Here is an 18766-nt window from a genome sequence, read left to right as displayed (position 1 = left end):
TGGAAGGGAGACCACCAAGAAAGGCTCTACAGAGGAAAGCCACGGCACAAAAGCCTCAAAAGCCTCTTGGATCACCATTATGTCTAAGCTAAGCTTCTGTGGGAAACCACCAAGGAAGGCTCTGCAGAGTAAGACAACAGCAAATTACCTGTTTCATGCTTGCCAGGAAAGCCCCTTTGCTGAGGTCTAGAAGTCTAAGCTTACCCTAGCAAGCTTATAGATCTTTTTATGCCAATAGGTTACAGACTGACTGATAGATCTCACTCAGATGGGAGACCACCAAGGAAGGCTCTGCGGAGGAAGGCAATGGCCCACCAACTATGCCTTGAAAGCCCCTCGCTTGGATTGGGGAATCAAAGCTGGTTCTCCAGATTAGAGCTCACTGCTCTTAACCACAACACCAAACAAGCTCTAGGGAGGGGAGGGTCCTCTAGGGCAGTGGTCCCCAACCTTTTTATCACCGGGGACCAGTCAACACTTGACAATTTTACTGAGGCCCGGTGGGGTAGTCTTTTGCTGAGGGACACCGGTGCCACCTGAGCCGCTGGTCCACTTGCTTTCCCACAAGCGCCGCTGACTTCCCGCCACCCGCTGGGGGGGCGCTGCCAGGAGCAGCTGCGCAGTGCCATGCCGAGGGGGAGCCCCAGCCATGGTGGCTGCTGGAGAGCACCAAAGGTGAGCTGGTGGCAGAGTGGCAGGGCAGCCCCCATGGCAGCAGCCAGCGGGGAGGACGAGGAGGAGCCACGGACTGGTCCACGGACCAACTGATCCACGGACCGGTCCCGGTCTCCGGACCGGCGGTTGGGGACCACAGCTCTAAGGCATAATGCTGTTCAGCCCACCTTCCAAAACATTTTTTTTACTGGCTAAGTAGAATGTTTTCAAGGCCTAAATAAATAAGCAATTGATGTAGTCTGAACAGTTGTCATTCTAGCCTATCTCCACCCCTCCACAGGGCAACAAAAACAACCGAAATGCCCAGGGGGCTACGGCAACTGCCCTGTCAGGGCCAGTTAAAGTGAAGACACGTCAGAAGCGTATAAAATTATTTGCAGCATAGAGTAGACTTTCTCAACCAGGGTTTCTTGACAGCCCTGGAAGGGTTTGCTGAATGGGTGGGAGTTAATTTCTAATATATTTTTAAAAATGTGTTAAACATTTATTGGGTAACATGAGCGCATATGGTCATGTGGACCCTCCCAAAATGATGGGCCTGGAGGGGAGGGGCCCTGGGTGGGCGTGTCCACAGCTCTGCTTCCCAACCATATTCTGCATGATTGCACCACTTCTGGGGTTTCTTGAAGCCTGAAGAATGTTTCAGAGGGTTCTCGGGGGTAAAAGATTTAAAAGGCTGGTGCAGAGAGTGGACACTGCAAAACCCAAAAAGGGAACCGAAGCCCAGCCTGAACAGAAGTCAGGAACCCCAAAGTTGAGCTGCAAAAGCAATATTAAAAAACCTTAAATATTTATTACACCAAAGTGCACTGATATACATTAAAAACATCATAAAAACAACACATATCTGATCGCCCATGCCTGAATAGACCAAGCGTGTTTCGACCCCAAGGGGGTCTTCCTCGGTGGTCACGTGAATGTGTAGAATGCGGTTTTGCACAAGACTAACAGAGAAAGGCTCGCTGGGTGAAGAAAAATCCGTTCGTATTATAAAAGTATTTTATTTGGAGCCCCCTTTCCAAAATGGGCATTATCTCAGGCCACTGATTTCAGCTTAGGCCTTGCTCTACACCCAAAGCACATTCCCATCAGTTCCTTTGTCATCACTAGCAGAATATAATTTTGTAAAATGTTCAAAAAATATCTTTTATAGACACATTTGGTCCATTCTGTCATGTGCAGTTAAATATGAATTAATTAATTAATCAGCCACTGTATTTCTATACCCCAGGAACAGGCTAGCAGCAGTTCACAAAAACAGAAAAAGCCGTATCAGAACCCCCAAAAGAACAATTTAAAAGGGGAAAATAAATACAAGTACCAAATGGCAGTATACTAAATAACTTTTAAAAACGCTCTTCATATTCTGGATATCAATTAAATATGTACTGACTGGGTCACAGTCTAACACTACAATAGGACCCCCCCCTGAGACCAGGTCGAATTATGTTTTTAATGTAGATCAGTGCACTTTGTTTAATAAATATTTGTAAGGTCTTTTAGTAGTGTTTGCAGCTCACCTTTTGGGTTCCTGATTTTTATAGAGTGGACAGACAGCAGCTTTTCTTACCCTCCCATAATCCTGAGACTCGGGGGGGGGGGGGGAGGTGTTCATCTACTGAAGCAATGGCTGCCAGGTCCAGATTGGGGAGATTTTGGGGGAGGAGCTTGAGGGTGAGCAGGACCTCAGCGTCCTCAAAAAAAAAACAGCCATTTTCTGGAGCTAAGCACTGGTTTATGGAGCTGACCCAGGCCCCGCTTGCCAGTTGGCAACCCTGACGGAAGTTAACGGGGTAGAAGATTCCGGACCGGCCGACCCAAGGAAGTACTTCTTTGCGCGGTGCATGGGTAAACTGCGGAACTCACTGCCGCAGGATGTGGCCATAGCCATCAGTCTGGGGGGCCACGAAAGGGGAGGGGACCTATCCGTGGCCTGTGTCAGTGCTCAGGATCACGGGTTGCTGCTGTGTGTGGTCCAAATGCTGGGCTTCTCAGGTCTTGGGTCTGACCCGGCAGGGCTCTCCCTCTGTCCTCAAGCTGTTTCTCTGGCCTGCGCCCAAAGATCTGTCTTCCGCTGGACGTTCCCGCTGGTTTCCAGGGGGGAAAAAACCACTCGTGTTTATAAATCCATTTCCCTGGCTTTATTAAATGTTCCACATATGTACATTTAAAGACGAACCATTTACAGGGCGGCCCCGCCCGATCTCCTGCTGTCCGTGAGTCACTGGGGGGGGGGGGCGTTGGGGGGGGAGAGGGGTTCTCGAACCCTCAACAGAAACAGGGTGCAAGGCGGTGCGGTCCCCCTTTTTTTCTCAAAACGCTTCCTTTCTTTTGTTGTTGTTTAGACCATAATAATACGCGACAATTTTTTAAAAACTCTCACACATGCAAACAGTAGAAAAAAACATCCCCCCCCTCCTCTTTTTTTTGTTTTAACGCTGGCAGTGGAAAATAAAAACAGCCGTTTCCCTCCAGTTGTGCACCAACTGTTCACAGCTGGGTTTGATCGGCCTTACGGGCCACCGTAGTGTGTCTTCCGGGCGCTGTCGGGAGCATCGGGCCGCCGCGAGAGCCTAGGGGTAGTTTTTTAAAAAGTCGAAGTCAGTGTGGTCCAAGTACAGAATCCGCTCCCAGATGGCCCACCCGGAAAGATCGGCCGAAACGGACTTGAGTCCCCCGCCTGTCTGTAGTACGGCTTTCTTGGGAGCAGTCGGCCGACGGTTTCGCAGAAGGAGAAAGGCAAACTACTGCGTCCGACGTCAGGAAGTCCGAGTAACTTTCTACGAGTGCATCTTTGATCGACCCTTTTTTTGTTTCTTTAAAAAGTACAGTACTACCAAGTCTCAACGTCCGCTTGCTGGTCAAAGATTAGGGGGGCATTCACCCTCTTCTGCCAACAAGGACTCCCAAAGAGAACTTGCTGCTTTTGTCGTTTAAAAAGAAAAACCCCATATTTCCACGGGGAGTTCTAGAACGCTTCATTGGTTAAAGTAATCTTTAGGGGGGAGGGTGGAAATTACAGCACGATCCTACTTCTCTGGGGGCCAAGTGTTAAAGGGGGGGGGGGAAGGATCGGTGTTAAGACAAATCAAGACGGAGGAAATAAAAAAAAAAACAAGATTTAGAGATACCGATTGGTTAAGCTACGTACTGGTTTTTCCTCGTCTTCGGAAAAAGGTTAGGCGGATGATGTCATATAATTAAAAACTTTTTTTTTTTTTTTTGCACAATATAAAAACGAAACGAAAACAGAAAAACAATCCCGGAAACTATAATACAAGTGAGGTAAAAGAAAAATGCCAAAAAATAAAAAGTTCTCCCGCAAGATCTCTTCAGAAAATACCGACACAGTGATTTTAAAAAAAGCCCAAACAAAACGCACACACACACAAAAAAAAAAAACTCAAAAGAGAAGCCCTAGGAAAGGAATGCGGTCCACGGCTCTTGGTGTGCGTGCTCACTGACGCAGCTCCGTTACCACCCCCTGATCCACCGGGGGGGGGGGGGGCGGATGTGTGTGACCACGACCTCGTCCAAGGGGGGCAAGCCAAGAGCCATCCCAGGGATCGGGGCTAAGCCCCTCAGATCTCCATCAGCTCCAGCTCAGCGTCCTCAAAGCCGTAGAAGGACTCGGTCTCGCTCTCCCCTTCGAAGAGCTGGTGGAGGATCTCGGGGCCGGCCGACTCCTCGCGGGGGCCCCCGCTGGGCCGGCCGGCCTGGTCCTCGTCGGTGTCGTGGGGCTCCCGGCCCAGCTTCAGCTGCTCCTCCAGCGAGGCGAGCAGCTCCTCCTGCATGTCGGCGTTGCGGGCCGGCGTGTTGGCCGTCCCGTCGGGACCGGGCAGCACGCTGGCCACCAGGAAGGACTGCTGGACCAGCTCGGGGCAGTCGGCGATCCCCTCCAGGGCCTCGGCCAGCCAGCACAGCACCAGCTGGAGGAGGATGTCCGAGTCGCAGGCGCCGTCGGCCATCTCCTTGGCCTGCTCCTTCCACTTCTTGTGCAAGAAGTTCTTCACGGTCCGCTTGATGCACACGTCCAGCGGCTGGAGTTTGGAGCTGCAGCCGGCAGGCACCACGGCCGGCAGCGTGCTGGAGGCGCTCAGCAAGGAGAGGACCTCTTCCGACAGGTGCGTCCGGTGGCAGTCCAGCACCAGCATGCCTTTGCTGTTCTGGCCCTCGGTGTGCTTCCGCCACACCTTGGAGGCCCACGCTTCCATGATCTTGTCGTCGTGGTAGCCGCTCTCCTTCGCCTCCAGGAGGATCGTCTCCGGCACGCTGGCGGCCTGCTCCACGCGCCCCCGGTAGCAGACCAGGGTGGGCAGCACGGTCCCGTCGGCCAGGACGGCCAGGACGATGTCGCACCACGGCTCGCCCGTCCCCACCGTCTGCAGGGCGTTCTCCTTGCGGTCGTCGCTGGACAGCACCTCCGCGTCCAGGAAGAGGGAGATCTCGTCGAGGGCCGCGATCATGGAGAGGGGCAGGTCCTGGGTGTGGATCTGCCGCTGCACAAACTCGACGAAGCTGCTGGCGCTCTCCTCCACGTCTTTGGGCAGGGGGTGGGCCACCGCCCGGCGGATGTGGGTGCTGAGGTTGTGCCGCAGCATGAAGCGCACTGCCCACTCGTAGGAGATCTTGAAGCCCCCCTCCAGGGACCGCCCGATCTTCGTGGCCTTCTGGAAAAGGGTCTCCTCGTTGACCGGCAGCTGCTGCTCACGTTGCGTCAGGACCCACTCCGCCAGCTTCTCTTCCGCCTCCAGGCTCAGGTACTTGGCCTCGGACAAGGAGGCCACGTTCTCCTCCTGGAAGGCCTGGAACCTCCGCAGCCAGCGCCGGATACGCCTCGGCGGGTTTTTGAAGTGCTCGGCTGCTTGCGCCGTGTTGCAGCACAGAGCAAAAAGGACCACGCGGAGCTTCTTCACCGACAGCTGCTCCTTTTTGCTGACCGGCTCGGGTGGCTCCTTCACCGGCTGCTCCTCCTCTTCCTCCTCCTCTTCCTCCCGGTCGTCTTCCACCACGTTTAAGCACTCCTCCTCCGGGGCAGGGGCGGGATTCGGGGTGGCCTCGGGCACCTCCTTGGGGGCCGCCTCATTCTTCTCCTCCTCGGGCAGAGGAGACGGGCTGTTCACAGTAGCGACTTGGCTCGGGGGGCAAGGAGAGGCCAGGGCTTTCACGCCTCTGTCGAATGGCTGGCTGTGCCTTCAAGAAAAGGAGAGAGAGAGAGAGAGAGAGATTAGATTCCTCTTTCGCAAAGAAGAAAAACGCCCCATTTTGCTTCTATGATACGCAGCAGATAAACATAATCTGCCAGATCAGCAACTGTGAAGGACTTACCTTGGAAGTGAAGTCCAGGTAGAACCTGTTTAAAAGAGAGCAAAAAGAGGATGTCAGAATTACAGGATGCTGTAATGTGGTTTTAATGTAACATATGATCTTAAGGTGTTATGCTAGCAATCCCCAACCTGTTGGCCGCAGACCACATACGGTCCTTCGACTAATTGGAGGTGGGCGCCGAAGGACGCCTTCTCCCCCCCCCCGGCCCTTTACAACACACTTTATTGTTGTGGCTTATCTTATTTTGAAGGGATGTTTAAACATGACCATAGCGATCAGAGAGCGTTAGGGCAGTGGCTGAGAGTAGAGGAATCAACTATCCCCCCCCCCCCACCGGGCCTCAGTAGAAGGAGTTGAGTGGTCCCTGGTGATAAAAAGGTAGGGGACCACTGTGTTATGCTATTTATGGTTGCATTTTATTGATTGATGTTACCCCGCCCTGAGCCTCACTGGAAAGACAGGTAACAGGAATAAAGATGTATTTCTTTAGAAGAACTGAGGTCAGTAGGCTGGTTTACACCAGGCTCCCAATGCACTTCAAGAAACTGGAGGTCCCATACACCTGTAAACTCAAAGCACAGGGCAGCCTTTTGCGACCTTTTGACCGTGGGAGTGACCCCAGGGATATTTATTTATTATATTTAGATACCGCCCTCCCTGAAGGCTCAGGGCGGCTTACATCAAACACGACCAATACAAATAACTCAGTTTTTTAATAATACAATAATAACTAACATTCTGAACAATAGAACATCGGGGAGAACAATAAATCAACGCTAATTGATGGCCCGGCGAGTGGGCAAGTCTGCAGTGATGGTTGCAGGAGGGAGGCTGAGGGTGGGTGATGGGAAGTGGTGGTTCAGGTCAACCTCGACCAAATGCCTGGTGGAGGAGCTCCCTTTTGCAGGCCCTGCGGAACTGTTTGGGTTCTGTCAGGGCCCTGATCTCCTCTGGGAGCTCCTTCCACCAGGTGGGGGCCAGGATGGAGAAAGCTCTGGCCCTGGTTGAGGTCACGTGGGCTTCCTTGGGGCCAGGGATCACCAAGCAGTTGGCTGTTTTTCAGGCTTTGAGGAACCCCAGAAGCATTGACATGCCGCTTCAGAGAAGTGAGCACAGAGGAAAGACGCAGGAGCCAGCCAATCAATCATTTACCGTTTCCAATGTGGAGAAAGAGATTAAGAATGCAAAGCAGCAGGGGAGGTGGACTCCAGCAACGCCAGCGACCGTTTGAACTTCTGGGAAAGACGGCATCGTCCCTGGGGAGCTCTCGCATAATCCCCGGAATCCTGTTTGGGAATCCTTGGTGGAGGACTTCCAGAGGGGAGACTCTCCCCCAGGAGCTGCCTTGGTCTTGGGTTGGATCTCGTGGATCTGGCTGGCGGCCCACAAATGCATTTAAAATCGGAAACGGACAACCCCCCTTAAATCCTTCTACCCCAAGCTTTCTTGACAACCCTGAATGGGTGGAAGTTAATTACTTTTAAATGGATTTATAATTTGTTAAACAGTTATTGAGTGATACGACTGTATATGGTCATGTTGACCTGCCCCCCTCCCCAAATGGCCAATGAGGAGGGGGTGGGAAGGGGAGGGGCCCTGTAGACAGCTATGCTTCCGAATTGCATTCTGCACGATTGCGCCATTTCTGGGGGTTCTTGAAGCCTGAAGAATGCTTCAGCGGTTTCTCAACAGTAAAAATGTTGAGAAAGACTGCTCTATCCCCTCTCCAAGGATCAGGCTGGCCAGTCCGATGAGCCCCCCCTGCAAGGGGTTGGTCAACCCAGCAAGATCCTCCAACAGCTCTTTGACGGGAAAAGCTAGACCGATTCCTTCTGTGGCTTTGAGGACACTGAGCTGGAACGGATGGGAAATCTGAAGGGCTGGGCCTTGATCCCGTGACGGCTCTCAGCATGACGGACCAATGGTGGACAGAGAGAAGAGGAAGGAAGAACAGAAGCAGCTGGCATGAGAAGTAAGAAGGGCCAGACCTTCTGGAGCATCTCCTCTATGAGGAAACATTGAAGAGTCCAGGTTACAAAAGAGAAGGCTAAGAAGGCTGATTCTGTGAAGGCTCAAGGGGGCGGCAGGTGACAGTGGGTGAGCGAGAGGGCTGTGAGTGTCCTGCATAGTGCAGGGGGTTGGGCTAGATGACCCAGGAGGTCCCTTCCAACTCTATTATTCTATGATTCTAAGGAAGATGACAGAGGTTTATGAAATTATTCCTGGGGTGGAGAAAGTTGATAAAGAGAATTTTTCCTCCCTCTTTCCAAAACACTAGAACTCAAGGGGATCCACTGTATTTCCTTTTGTCCATCATGAATCTACTTCTTTACGCAGAGAATGATTCAAACGTGGAACCTGTTGCCTATGGATGAGCACAAGTGTAGAGAAATTTAGCAGGGGCTTAGACAGATTCATGGAGGAGAGGTCTACCCGTGGCTAGCAGCCATGCTGACTTAAGGGAGTCTCCATGTTTTGTTGTCGTGTCCGACCAAGTCGTGTCCGACCCATCGCGACTCCATGGACAATGATCCTCCAGGCCTTCCTGTCCTCTCCCATTCCCCGGAGTCCATCTAACCTCTCCATGTGTAGAGGCAGTCAGCTTCTAAATCCCAGTGCCAGGAGGCAATATCAGGGGAAGGGCTCAACCTCTGTGGCCTGCTGTTGAGCGTCTGGAGGAACAGGTTGGCCACTGTGTGATAAGGGATGCTGGACAAAATGGACCCCTGGTTTGGTCGAGCAGGGCTCTTCTGATGTTCTTACGAAGGCCTCGGCCTCTCTGCCCTGTGGCTGGCCCTCCAGAGGAACTGGCTGGCCCCCTGTGTGAGACAGGACTGGACTGGATGGACCCCTGGTCTGGTCTAGCAGGGCTCTTCTGAGGTTCTTATGAAGGCCTCGGCTGCTCTGCCCTGTTGTTGGCTGTCCAGAGGAACCCGCTGGCCGCTGTGTGAGATGAGATGCTGGACTAGAGGGACCACCGGTCTGATCCAGCAGAGCTGATGTTCTTATAACGGAATGAGGGGGAGGTCTGAAATGGGTGCTGGGAGGGCCCAAACCATGCTTGAAATAACAGACTGTCGTCTTTCTCTCTTTCCCCTCCTTGCCTCCTGTGGAAGGCGAGAGACAAGGCTAATTTCGGGCTGCCTTGTGTCATTCGGTCATGCGAGGCCTTACCTCGTACCACGACGTTGCTGAACTCATGCGAGGGGTTGAAGACCAGGTGCTTGGCCATGGCGTCGCCTTCGGAGGTCGCGAAGAGGCAGGCGGAACAGGCCAGCCGCACTCCGCTAGGAAGAGAAAAGGGGTCCCCGCTTGAGAATGAAAGGCTTCGACCAGGAGGCATGTGGCTATTCCCAAATTCCTCCCCACGGCAGAAAATCAACCCACCAACCACATATATGGCTCCAGCTCCCGCGTGAAGGAATTTGGAAACAGCTACGTGCTTCGGGGGTGGGAAGCGTCAATCCTTGCTAATTTTCGGAAAAGTCATTTCAAATAACGGATTAAGGCACTTTGCATTCATTGCTGCAAATTGGAGAACTTATCTAGACGACCACTTAAAAATGGTTTGATTGTGAATGTTTTCGCTGGTTTGTAAACTGGGCCTAAGCCCGCTTGTGGAGAGGAGTGGCCTACAAATCTAATCTATCTAAATCTAATCTTCTTAATAAATAAAATAATAAATAAAAACACAGGACAAGGCCCTGCCGGGAGGGTAGCGATGCGCTTGGAGGGATTCCGCCTTACCAGATGGTGTAGTTCTTGAACAAGGCCAAATACTTCGGACTCTTGCGAGGAACGTGGTTGCTGTTTGGAAGGACAGAGCAAAAGGCAAAATGTGACTCATGCGCGGGACTCCCGGCCTGACCCTGCTCAAAGCCTGTGGAACCTCCCCCCCCCCCCCAATTGAACCCCAAGTCATGGCCCGGCATTCTTTCCCAAAGAGCGATTCCTGGGAGAGACAGGTTGCTACCCCACACCAGATGCAAGAGGAGGCTGCCGGGCACCAGGCAATCCTTGTGCTATACCCTGGCCCACTCTCGTTAATGTTTGGAATTCACCGCTGCAGGAAGTGGTGGCACCAACAAATACAGCCAGTCTCTAGAGGGGATTAGATAAACCTACAAACCAGAGGTCCATCGGGTGGCTCTTTAGGGTCTAGATCAGGGATTCCCAACCAGGAGTCCACGGATCCCTGAGAATCCACAAACCCCCTGGGAGTCTGTGGCCTTTCCCCTCCTGCCTTAATGGATCAGCTAGGGCACCGGCTGTTTCCACTGCTTTCCCTCCCTGCTCCTAAGCATGAGAATTCTCTTGTGTTTTCTATGCCTGGAATGAGGCAGAGTCTGCATGCCTACGCCCACCTTAAGCCGCCTCCTGTCTCCCCCACCCAGTTGTCTTTGAGCCTGCCTATTGACATAGGCGGTGACTTCCGGGGGGCGTGGCAAGCTGGCATCACTTCTGGGGCCTGATCCAACATGCCTTGTGTTCCTGTGCCTGGGGCAGTGGTGCTCTGTGTTCCTGTTGTTTGTGAGGTCACAGTGGGAGGACTTCTAGAATTCTGGCCCTGCTGGGCACCTGGGTTTGGGTCACTGACCAATAAAGAATGTTGGCCTGATCCAATATAGTTTCTCTTATGTGCTTATCAAAGTGTTCCCTTAGTGGGGAAACAGAGTGTTCCCAGGAAAATCACATTTTCCCATTAGAATAAACCACATTTATCGGCGTATTTCTCCCTTGACTTTTGCATCGTTTATCCTCCTTTCTGCCTGTCCTGCAGGGGTTTGGGCCTCACGCCCTGGCCTGCCTTTTGGTCCCGCCGCTCTTACTTGATCATGTGGTTGGCGTAGGCCCGTGAGCAGCAGGTGCTGTAGCGGCACAGCGAGCAGTGGACGTAGGTGGGGAAGTGGTTGGGGAAATCCGGGATTTCGAAGCTGCACTCCAGGCAGGTCTGTCTGCCAAGGACGCTCCTGTGGACACAAAGGGAAGACAACACGGCATGTTCAATCCTGCTGCAACCGGATGGCAAAATGCTTCAGGGGTGGGGTCGAATGAGCCAAAGGGGGGGGGGGCGTGCTGTCAGTTCAGTTAGTTTCGTTACGGTCATAGACCAGCATGAGATGATACAGAAACATCCATTCAAACCAGGAATTAAAACATCTTAAAAGATAACGATAGAAAATAGAAAAGGTAGATGAACACAGCTGTCCAGATTCATTTAAAACAGACCATTCTATTATGAATTTTGATCACTGCTGCGCAGAACTTGGCAACTCTATAAGTTGTGTTATTTTCTATATCTGCAAGCAGCAGAGAAATGTAAAATTATCCTGAGCGCCAGGGGCGTGTGCTGTCACCGTAGTACCCAGACAAGCTAACAAGACTGCGTGACACCCGTTTCGTGCATGAAGGACCCGCTCTTATAAAACAGAGAGGGACAGGAGTTAAACACACAAATATTAAAGCAGAGATTCAAAAATTCCACGGAGGTTTTCGGCCTGCTAAGCACCCTAGGGATGTGGCAAGATTCACTGAGGCATCCTTTTCCCCCAGGGAAAGGTTCAGATGATGACAAGCATTCCCTGAAGGGCCAAGGGAAGGGAAGGTGCTTAAGGGAGTCAAATCTCTTTGGGGCCATGGTCCCCAGCCTTTTCAAACCCGTGGGCACCTCTGGAATTCTGATATAGGTTTGCGGGCAAAATGGCTGCTACGGAAGACAGAGCAAATGCACGCTATCAGGGGAGGGTGGTTATGTATAATGCCAACAGTAATTCTTCAATAATCAATGCTTTTATCAGGATGCTTTAGAATCATAGAATTGGAAGGGGCCATACAGGCCATCTAGTCCAACCCACTGTTCAACACAGGATCAGCCCAAAGGATCAGCCTAAAGCATCCAAGAAAAGTGTCTATCCAACCTTTGCTTGAAGACTGCCAGTGAGAGGGAGCTCACCACCTCCTTAGGCAGCCTATTCCACTGCTGAACTACTCTCTGACTATGAATTTTTTTTTCCTGATATCTAGCCTATATCGTTGTACTTGAAGTTTAAACCCATTACTGCGTGTCCTCTCCTCTGCAGCCAACAGAAACAGCATCCTGCCCTCCTCCAAGTGACAACCTTTCAAATACTTAAAGAGGGCTATCATGTCCCCTCTCAACCTCCTTTTCTCCAGGCTGAACATTCCCAAGTCCCTCAACCTATCTTCATAGGGCTTGGTCCCTTGGCCCCAGATCATCTTCGTCGCTCTCCTCTGTACCCTTTCAATTTTATCGACGTCCTTCTTGAAGTGAGGCCTCCAGAACTGCACACAGTACTCCAGGTGTGGTCTGACCAGTGCCGTATTTTTAGTCTGCATGGTAAGACCAGCTGGTTAAGGTGCTCCTTGACTCTTGTTCTTTCCTACTACTTCAAAAGGAAGTTCCTGCTGAGGGCAGAACAACCCCTTGCTGACACTTAGAATCATGCAATCCTAAAATTGGAAGGGGTCTTGTGGGTCATCTAGTCCAACCCCCTGCACTATGCAAGACACTCACAACCCTCTCGATCATCCACTGTATCCTGCCACCCCCTTTAAGCCTTCACAGAATCAGCCTCTCCGTCAGATGGCTCTCCAGCCTCTGTTTAAAAATCTCCAAAGATGGAAATTTTGGATGACAACTAGACCATTTATGCACTGGGAACTTAACTGCCCCAGCATCCATGCAAGAACACAAATCGAGGGCGGATGAGGTGCACCGGGCCAAATGCTCCCCCATGTGGGCGCAGGAAGAGGTGGGGCAACCTGCCATGACTAAAACTCCAGCCTGTAGCCCAGCATGAAACCTCCAGTGCATAAACGGTCCTAGGGAAACTTTTGAGATTTGCTAGCCAAAACCCCAAAGCTGCCAACTATTTGGTTGATGTTAAGAAAAGTGGGCAATTTTCCTTCCCATCACCAAGGGGTCAAATCCTCATGAAGTTGCCTGTGTCAGACCCTGGGTCCCCTGAGAAGAGAGTTTAAGAGAGCAGCCATGTTGGTCTGCAGGAGAACTGTTAGAATCAAGCCTGGGGGCATCTTAAGAGACCAACAGGACTTTCAAGGTACGAACTTTCAAGAGTAAAAGCGTCTGACTAAAACAACGTTGACCTGTGGAAATCTATACTTTCTCTTGCTTGGGTTAGTGGTTTTGAACTTTAAGGGATGCCCATAATAGGGGTCCCCAAGGGGTTTCCTGTGAAGGCCATGCAGCTGGTCTCATGTCTTGTCATGCAGATTAGAAGAGTTGGTATTTTTATAACCTGCTTTTCACTACCAAAAAGTCTCTGAGTGGCTTACAATCGCCTTCCTTTCCTCTCGCCACAACAGACATCCTGTGGGGCTGAGAGAGCACTAAGAGAACTGCTCTGTGACAACAGCTCCAGCAGGCCTGTGACTAGCCCAAGGTCCCCCAGCTGGCTACAAGTGAAGGAGCGGGGAATCAAAGGTCTCTCCAGATTAGAAGCCGCTGGTTTTAACTGCTACACCAAGCCTCCTCTTAAGTGTTGAATGTTGAAGAGTTAGTTAACACTATATATAACCACACTCCTCTGATTTTTTGTGATGGGCAAGCCGAAAAACAAAAAGGGGAATGAAAACACAACCTGAGAAAACAAATCAGGAACCTGAAGGCTGAGCAATAAAATAAGTTAAAATTAAAACACAGATATTCACTGCAAAGCGCACATTAAGAAGATTAAAAACTTTGAAACGGAAGTGTTAAGAGTCTCTGCAATGCTGCATACACAGTCTCAGTGGCTACACTTGATATGCCCCATAGATCAAACGTGTTTCAGCCCAGAGGGTCTTCATCAGTGGTCAAATAAAATATATGCACGCATCAAATGATACAATATTACAGGGCTTGCAAAACAGAGCTGTTTCGCCCGGCCTATGGTTGAGGCCAGAAAAATTAACACCACAGAAACATTGGCCTCCCTTGGAACAGAAAAAACAAAAAAACACAAACTGCCCAACAAGACTAGGCTCCCTCTACAAGTGGTTCATGAGTATTTAATTAATTAAATGCAACTGTTGAAAGCTGTTTTAATCCATTTATCAACGTGATGTTAATTGTATGAAATCTAATGGCATATAAGAATCATAAAACACAATGTGGGCTCTTTATAATAAATATCTGTGTTTTAATTTTAATCTGTTTTATGTATTGTCGAAGGCTTTCACAGCCGGAATCAACTGCCTTTGGTCGCTTTCTCGGGTTGTGGGGGTGTCTTTTGGGAGATTTTTCCTCCTAATGTTTCGCCTGCATCTTCAGAGAGATGCACATGTGGCTGTGACAAACCTCTGACGGAACAGCTACGTGAGAACAGCAGGATCAGGGCTGTGATGAGCCCAAGGTCGCCCAGCTGGCTGCACATGGAAGAGCGGAGAATCAAACCCGGTTTTCCGGATTTGCAGCTGCCGCTCTTAACCACTATACCACGCTGGCTACAAAAGCTGGTTAATATTTCTTATTGCTCAGCCTTCAGGTTCCTGATTCTGTGATGGGCTCCACCTCCCAATGGCACCCATTTTGCAGTTGGGTCCATGAACCTGCGTCTGAATTACAAAGATACCCATGGGTCTTGAAAAGATCATCAATCGCATCAAACAACAGTTTCATCCGGCCCAAGAGAGAAAGGAAAGGAAAGGAGAAAACCGGACCGCCTGAGACAGGGCAAAACAACATTTCTTAAAAAACAAAAACAGAACAGTATTTCAGCCTGAAATGGAATAAGAAGGTCTGACATTTTCCTGACGGCCTTCTTCTGGACGTTCCTCTGGAATGGCGGATATGGGAAGTTGGGCTGAGGGTCTGAAGAAGCCGACATCAAGCTGGAGTCCATGAGGCTGGCGGAGATGTCATTGGAACAGAGGGGCACCGACCGGGGCTGACCCCTAGAGGCCCGAATTGTCACCTGCGGGTGAGCACAAAAGGGAGAGAGGCAATAAGCTGGAAAGTTTCTTCCCGGCAGACAGTAAGGAACCCTGCAAAAAACACAGTGCCTAAGATTTTGGCTAAAGCCACCTGCAGTCGGAAAGGGCGGATTCTGCACAGGCGCTGGCAGCTCCACGCCAGATGACCCTTCAAAAATCAGCCACCTTTCTCTCCATTTGGTGCATTTTGGTAACACTGTGTGTGAACGAGACCTTGGGGTACTTGTGGATTGTAAACTAAACATGAGCAGGCAGTGTGATGCAGGGGTAAAAAAGGCAAATGCCATTTTGGGCTGTATCAACAGGGGCATCACATCAAAATCACAAGATGTCATAGTCCCATTGGATACGGCACTGGTCAGACCACACCTGGAGTACTGTGTGCAGTTCTGGAGGCCTCAATTCAAGGAGGACGTCGATAAAATTGAAAAGGTACAGAGGAGAGCGACGAAGATGATCTGGGGCCAAGGGACCCAGCCCTATGAAGATAGGTTGAGGGACTTGGGAATGTTCAGCCTGGAGAAAAGGAAGTTGAGAGGGGACATGATAGCCCTCTTTAAGTATTTGAAAGGTTGTCATTTGGAGGAGGGCAGGATGCTGTTTCCGTTGGCTGCAGAGGAAAGGACGTGCAGTAATGGGTTTAAACTACAAGTACAACGATATAGGCTAGATATCAGGACAAAAAAATTTCACAGTCAGAGTAGTTCAGCAGTGGAATAGGCTGCCTAAGGAGGTGGTGAATTCCCCCTCACTGGCAGTCTTCAAGCAAAGGTCGGATACACACTTTTCTTGGATGCTTTAGGATGCTTAGGACTGATCCTGCATTGAGCAGGGGGTTGGACTAGATGGCCTGTATGGCCCCTTCCAACTCTATGATTCTATGATTTTGATCCTGCCCTTTCGCCAATCAATTCAGAGAGGTTCCCTTGCCCTCTGTTTATAGAATCATAGAACCATAGAGTTGGAAGGGGCCATACAGGCCATCTAGCCCAACTCCCTGCTAAAGGCAGAATCAGCCTAGAGCATCCAGGATAAGGATCTTGAGGACCGCCAGTGAGGGGGAGCTCACCACCTCCTTAGGCAGCAAATTCCACTGCTGAACTACTCTGACTGTGAAAATCTTCCCCCTCACACCTAGCCAGTACTGTTCTACATATCATTTAAGGTCATTACTGTCCTCTGCTGCCACCGGGAACCGTTCCCTGCCCTCCCCCCAAGTGACAACCTTTCAAATTTCTATACTGTTGGGAGGGTGGAATAGAAATCTTCTAATCTAATCTATCCAATAAATAAATAAAATACTCTCAGCCTTCTCTTCTCCAGGCTGAACATTCCCAAGTCCCTCAATTCATTCATTCATTCATTCATTCATTCATTTATTTAGATTTATATACCGCCCTCCCCGAAGGCTCATAGAGCTTGGTCCTAGATCAGCCTCTTTACTTTCCTCTGAAACCTCTCAGTTTTGTCCACGTTCTCACAACAACCCTGTTAGGAAGGTTAGGGTTCAAACTCGGCTCTCCCGGATCCTTGTCCAGCACTTTCCTCACTACACTATGTTGGCTCTCAGTCTTTACTCTAGTCTGGTTCGGCCTCCCTTGGAGTCCTGTGTTCAGTTTTGGGCACCACAGTTGAAGAGGGAGGTATACAAACTGGAGCGTGTCCAGAGGAGGGCAACAAAGATGGTGAGGGGTTTGGAGACTAAGATGTATGAGGAAAGGTTGGGGGAGCTTGGTCTGTTTAGCCTGGAGAGGAGACGACTGAGAGGGGATCTGATAACCATCTTCAAGTATGTGGAGGATGGAGCAGAGTTGTTCTCTCTTGCCCCGGAGGGACGGACCAGAAACAATGGGATGAAATTAAAGCAAAGGAAATTCCATCTAAACCTCCAGAAGAAGTTCCTGACAGAGCAGTTCCTCAGTGGAACAGGCTTCCTCGGGAGGTTGTGGCTCCTCCATCTTTGAAGATTTTTAAACAGAGGCTGGAGAGCCATCTGATGGAGATGAGGCAGGTGACAGTGGACGAATAAGAGGGTTGTGAGTGTCCTGCATAGTGCAGGGGGTTGGACTAGATGACCCAGGAGGTACCTTCCAACTCTATGATTCTATGATTTCTTCCACTGCCTATCAATGGCAGTCTATATTTCATGGCTTCTGTTTCATTAGCGTTCTTTCTTATTATATTCCTTGTATTTAGTTCTCCTGGTTGGACGTCATGAAAAGAAACATGCTCTGATTTTTTTAAAGAATCAGTAAACAGTTATTTCGTCCTCTCCCCCCCCCCCCCAAAAGGCTCATGGTCGAAACAAATAAAAATGTTTTTTGTTAAAACCAAACCATGTTGACACTGAGGAAGCGGCTCCCCCACCCAACACAGAATTCTTTTTTATACACTGAATGATTGAGCCTCTTGTGGCGCAGAGTGGTAAGGCAGCGACATGCTATCTGAAGCTGTCTGCCCATGAGGTTGGGAGTTCAATCCCAGCAGCCGGCTCAAGGTCGACTCAGCCTTCCATCCTTCCGAGGTTGGTCAAATGAGTACCCAGCTTGCTGGAGGGTAAATTACTTCAAGTTCCATATATTGTTCTTATATTATATACCGCCCTGAACCCCCGGGGAGGGCGGTATATAAATATAATAAATAAATAAATAAATAAAACGATAATGACTGGGGAAGGCACTGGCAAACCACCCCGTATTGAGTCTGCCATGAAAACGCTGGAGGGCATCACCCCAAGGGTGAGACATGACCTGGTGCTTGCACAGGGGATACCTTTACCTTTACCCTGAGTGATTAAAATGTGGGATTTACTGGCAGAGGATGTAGTGATGGCCACAGGCATAAAGAATGTTGGAAAGGGGGTTAGACAGATTCATGGGGGAGAGGACTATCAGTGGCTCCAAGCCACAGTGAGACTAAAGGGAGCCTCCGTGTCTAACCACAGCAATTCTGACTCTCCCCGTGGCGAACGGATGGTGGAATCAACGGCCTGGCCGACCCCCCCTCCCCCGAGGGCCCCCGTGCCCGCTGCGGGTACCTTGGTGCCTGGTTTCAGCCCCTCCAGTTGCTTCGGCTTGCGGAAAGTTTTATGGTGCTGTAGCTTGTGCTCGATTTTGTCCTTGGCAAAGAGGAACTGAAGGCGGCACTTGTTGCAGTGGTAGACACTTTTCTTCTGCAAAAGGAAAGAGGGGGAAGGCAGAGGATGCCCCGCAGGGAGTGTAAATAAAAAGCCCAGCAGTGGGCGGGCCTGGGGCGTCTCTTTTCTACTTGCGGGAAGGTTTCAAGGCTGGAGACCAAAGGGGATTAGCGGAAACCCCGCAATCCGAGGCAGTCTCTGAATCCCTAAGCGAGGAGGTAACCTCAGGGAAAAGCCTCAGCCTCTGCCTCTGCGCCTTGTTACTGGCCACAGCATGAGACAGGATGCCGGACTGGATGGGCCGCTGGTCTGATCCGGCAGGGCTCTTATTCCGTCCGCTCCCAAGCTGAACACAATCAAATGCTCCCTTCTATGTGCTAAGCAGCAGCAGCAGATCTCAAACCCCACCTTCTGAGCTCCATGCGCCCGAGTCCTGCTGCCCCCGCTTCCCAGAAAGGGTGGACTAGATGACCTTGGGCGGTGCCAAGGAAGCCGCGTTACCTGATGCCTCATGAAGTGCTGCTGGAAAGCATTGCCGTTCTTAAAGACTTTGAGGCAGTACGGGCAGAGGAGGTGCCGCGTGTCCTCGTGTACCATCCTGAAATGGCTGTCCACGTCGGAGTAGAGGGACGAACGGTACTGGCAAACCTGGGAGGGTCGGGGAGAGAAAAT

The 18766-nt window shown here is 50.6% G+C and overlaps 1 protein-coding gene across 2 annotated transcripts in view; it reads right to left on the bottom strand.

Moving 5' to 3' along the window:
* Nucleotides 1-2793: 2793 nt before the first annotated feature.
* POGZ (pogo transposable element derived with ZNF domain) overlaps nt 2794-18766 on the bottom strand; it is a 65107-nt gene continuing 49134 nt past the window's right edge. For both annotated transcript variants that reach the window (XM_077320340.1, XM_077320350.1), the window contains exons 12-19: nt 18596-18742; nt 17996-18130; nt 14770-14939; nt 10833-10973; nt 9751-9810; nt 9178-9290; nt 6004-6028; nt 2794-5868 (exon numbers count right to left, since the gene is read on the bottom strand). In XM_077320340.1, the coding sequence (XP_077176455.1) occupies nt 4257-5868; nt 6004-6028; nt 9178-9290; nt 9751-9810; nt 10833-10973; nt 14770-14939; nt 17996-18130; nt 18596-18742 (2403 nt within the window). In that variant the 3' untranslated portion in view covers nt 2794-4256. The remainder of the gene's footprint in view (nt 5869-6003; nt 6029-9177; nt 9291-9750; nt 9811-10832; nt 10974-14769; nt 14940-17995; nt 18131-18595; nt 18743-18766) is intronic.

Source organism: Paroedura picta, chromosome 1 (genome assembly GCF_049243985.1).
Source record: "Paroedura picta isolate Pp20150507F chromosome 1, Ppicta_v3.0, whole genome shotgun sequence".
NCBI lineage: Eukaryota > Metazoa > Chordata > Lepidosauria > Squamata > Gekkonidae > Paroedura > Paroedura picta.
This window is presented reverse-complemented; position numbering and strand designations above follow the sequence as displayed.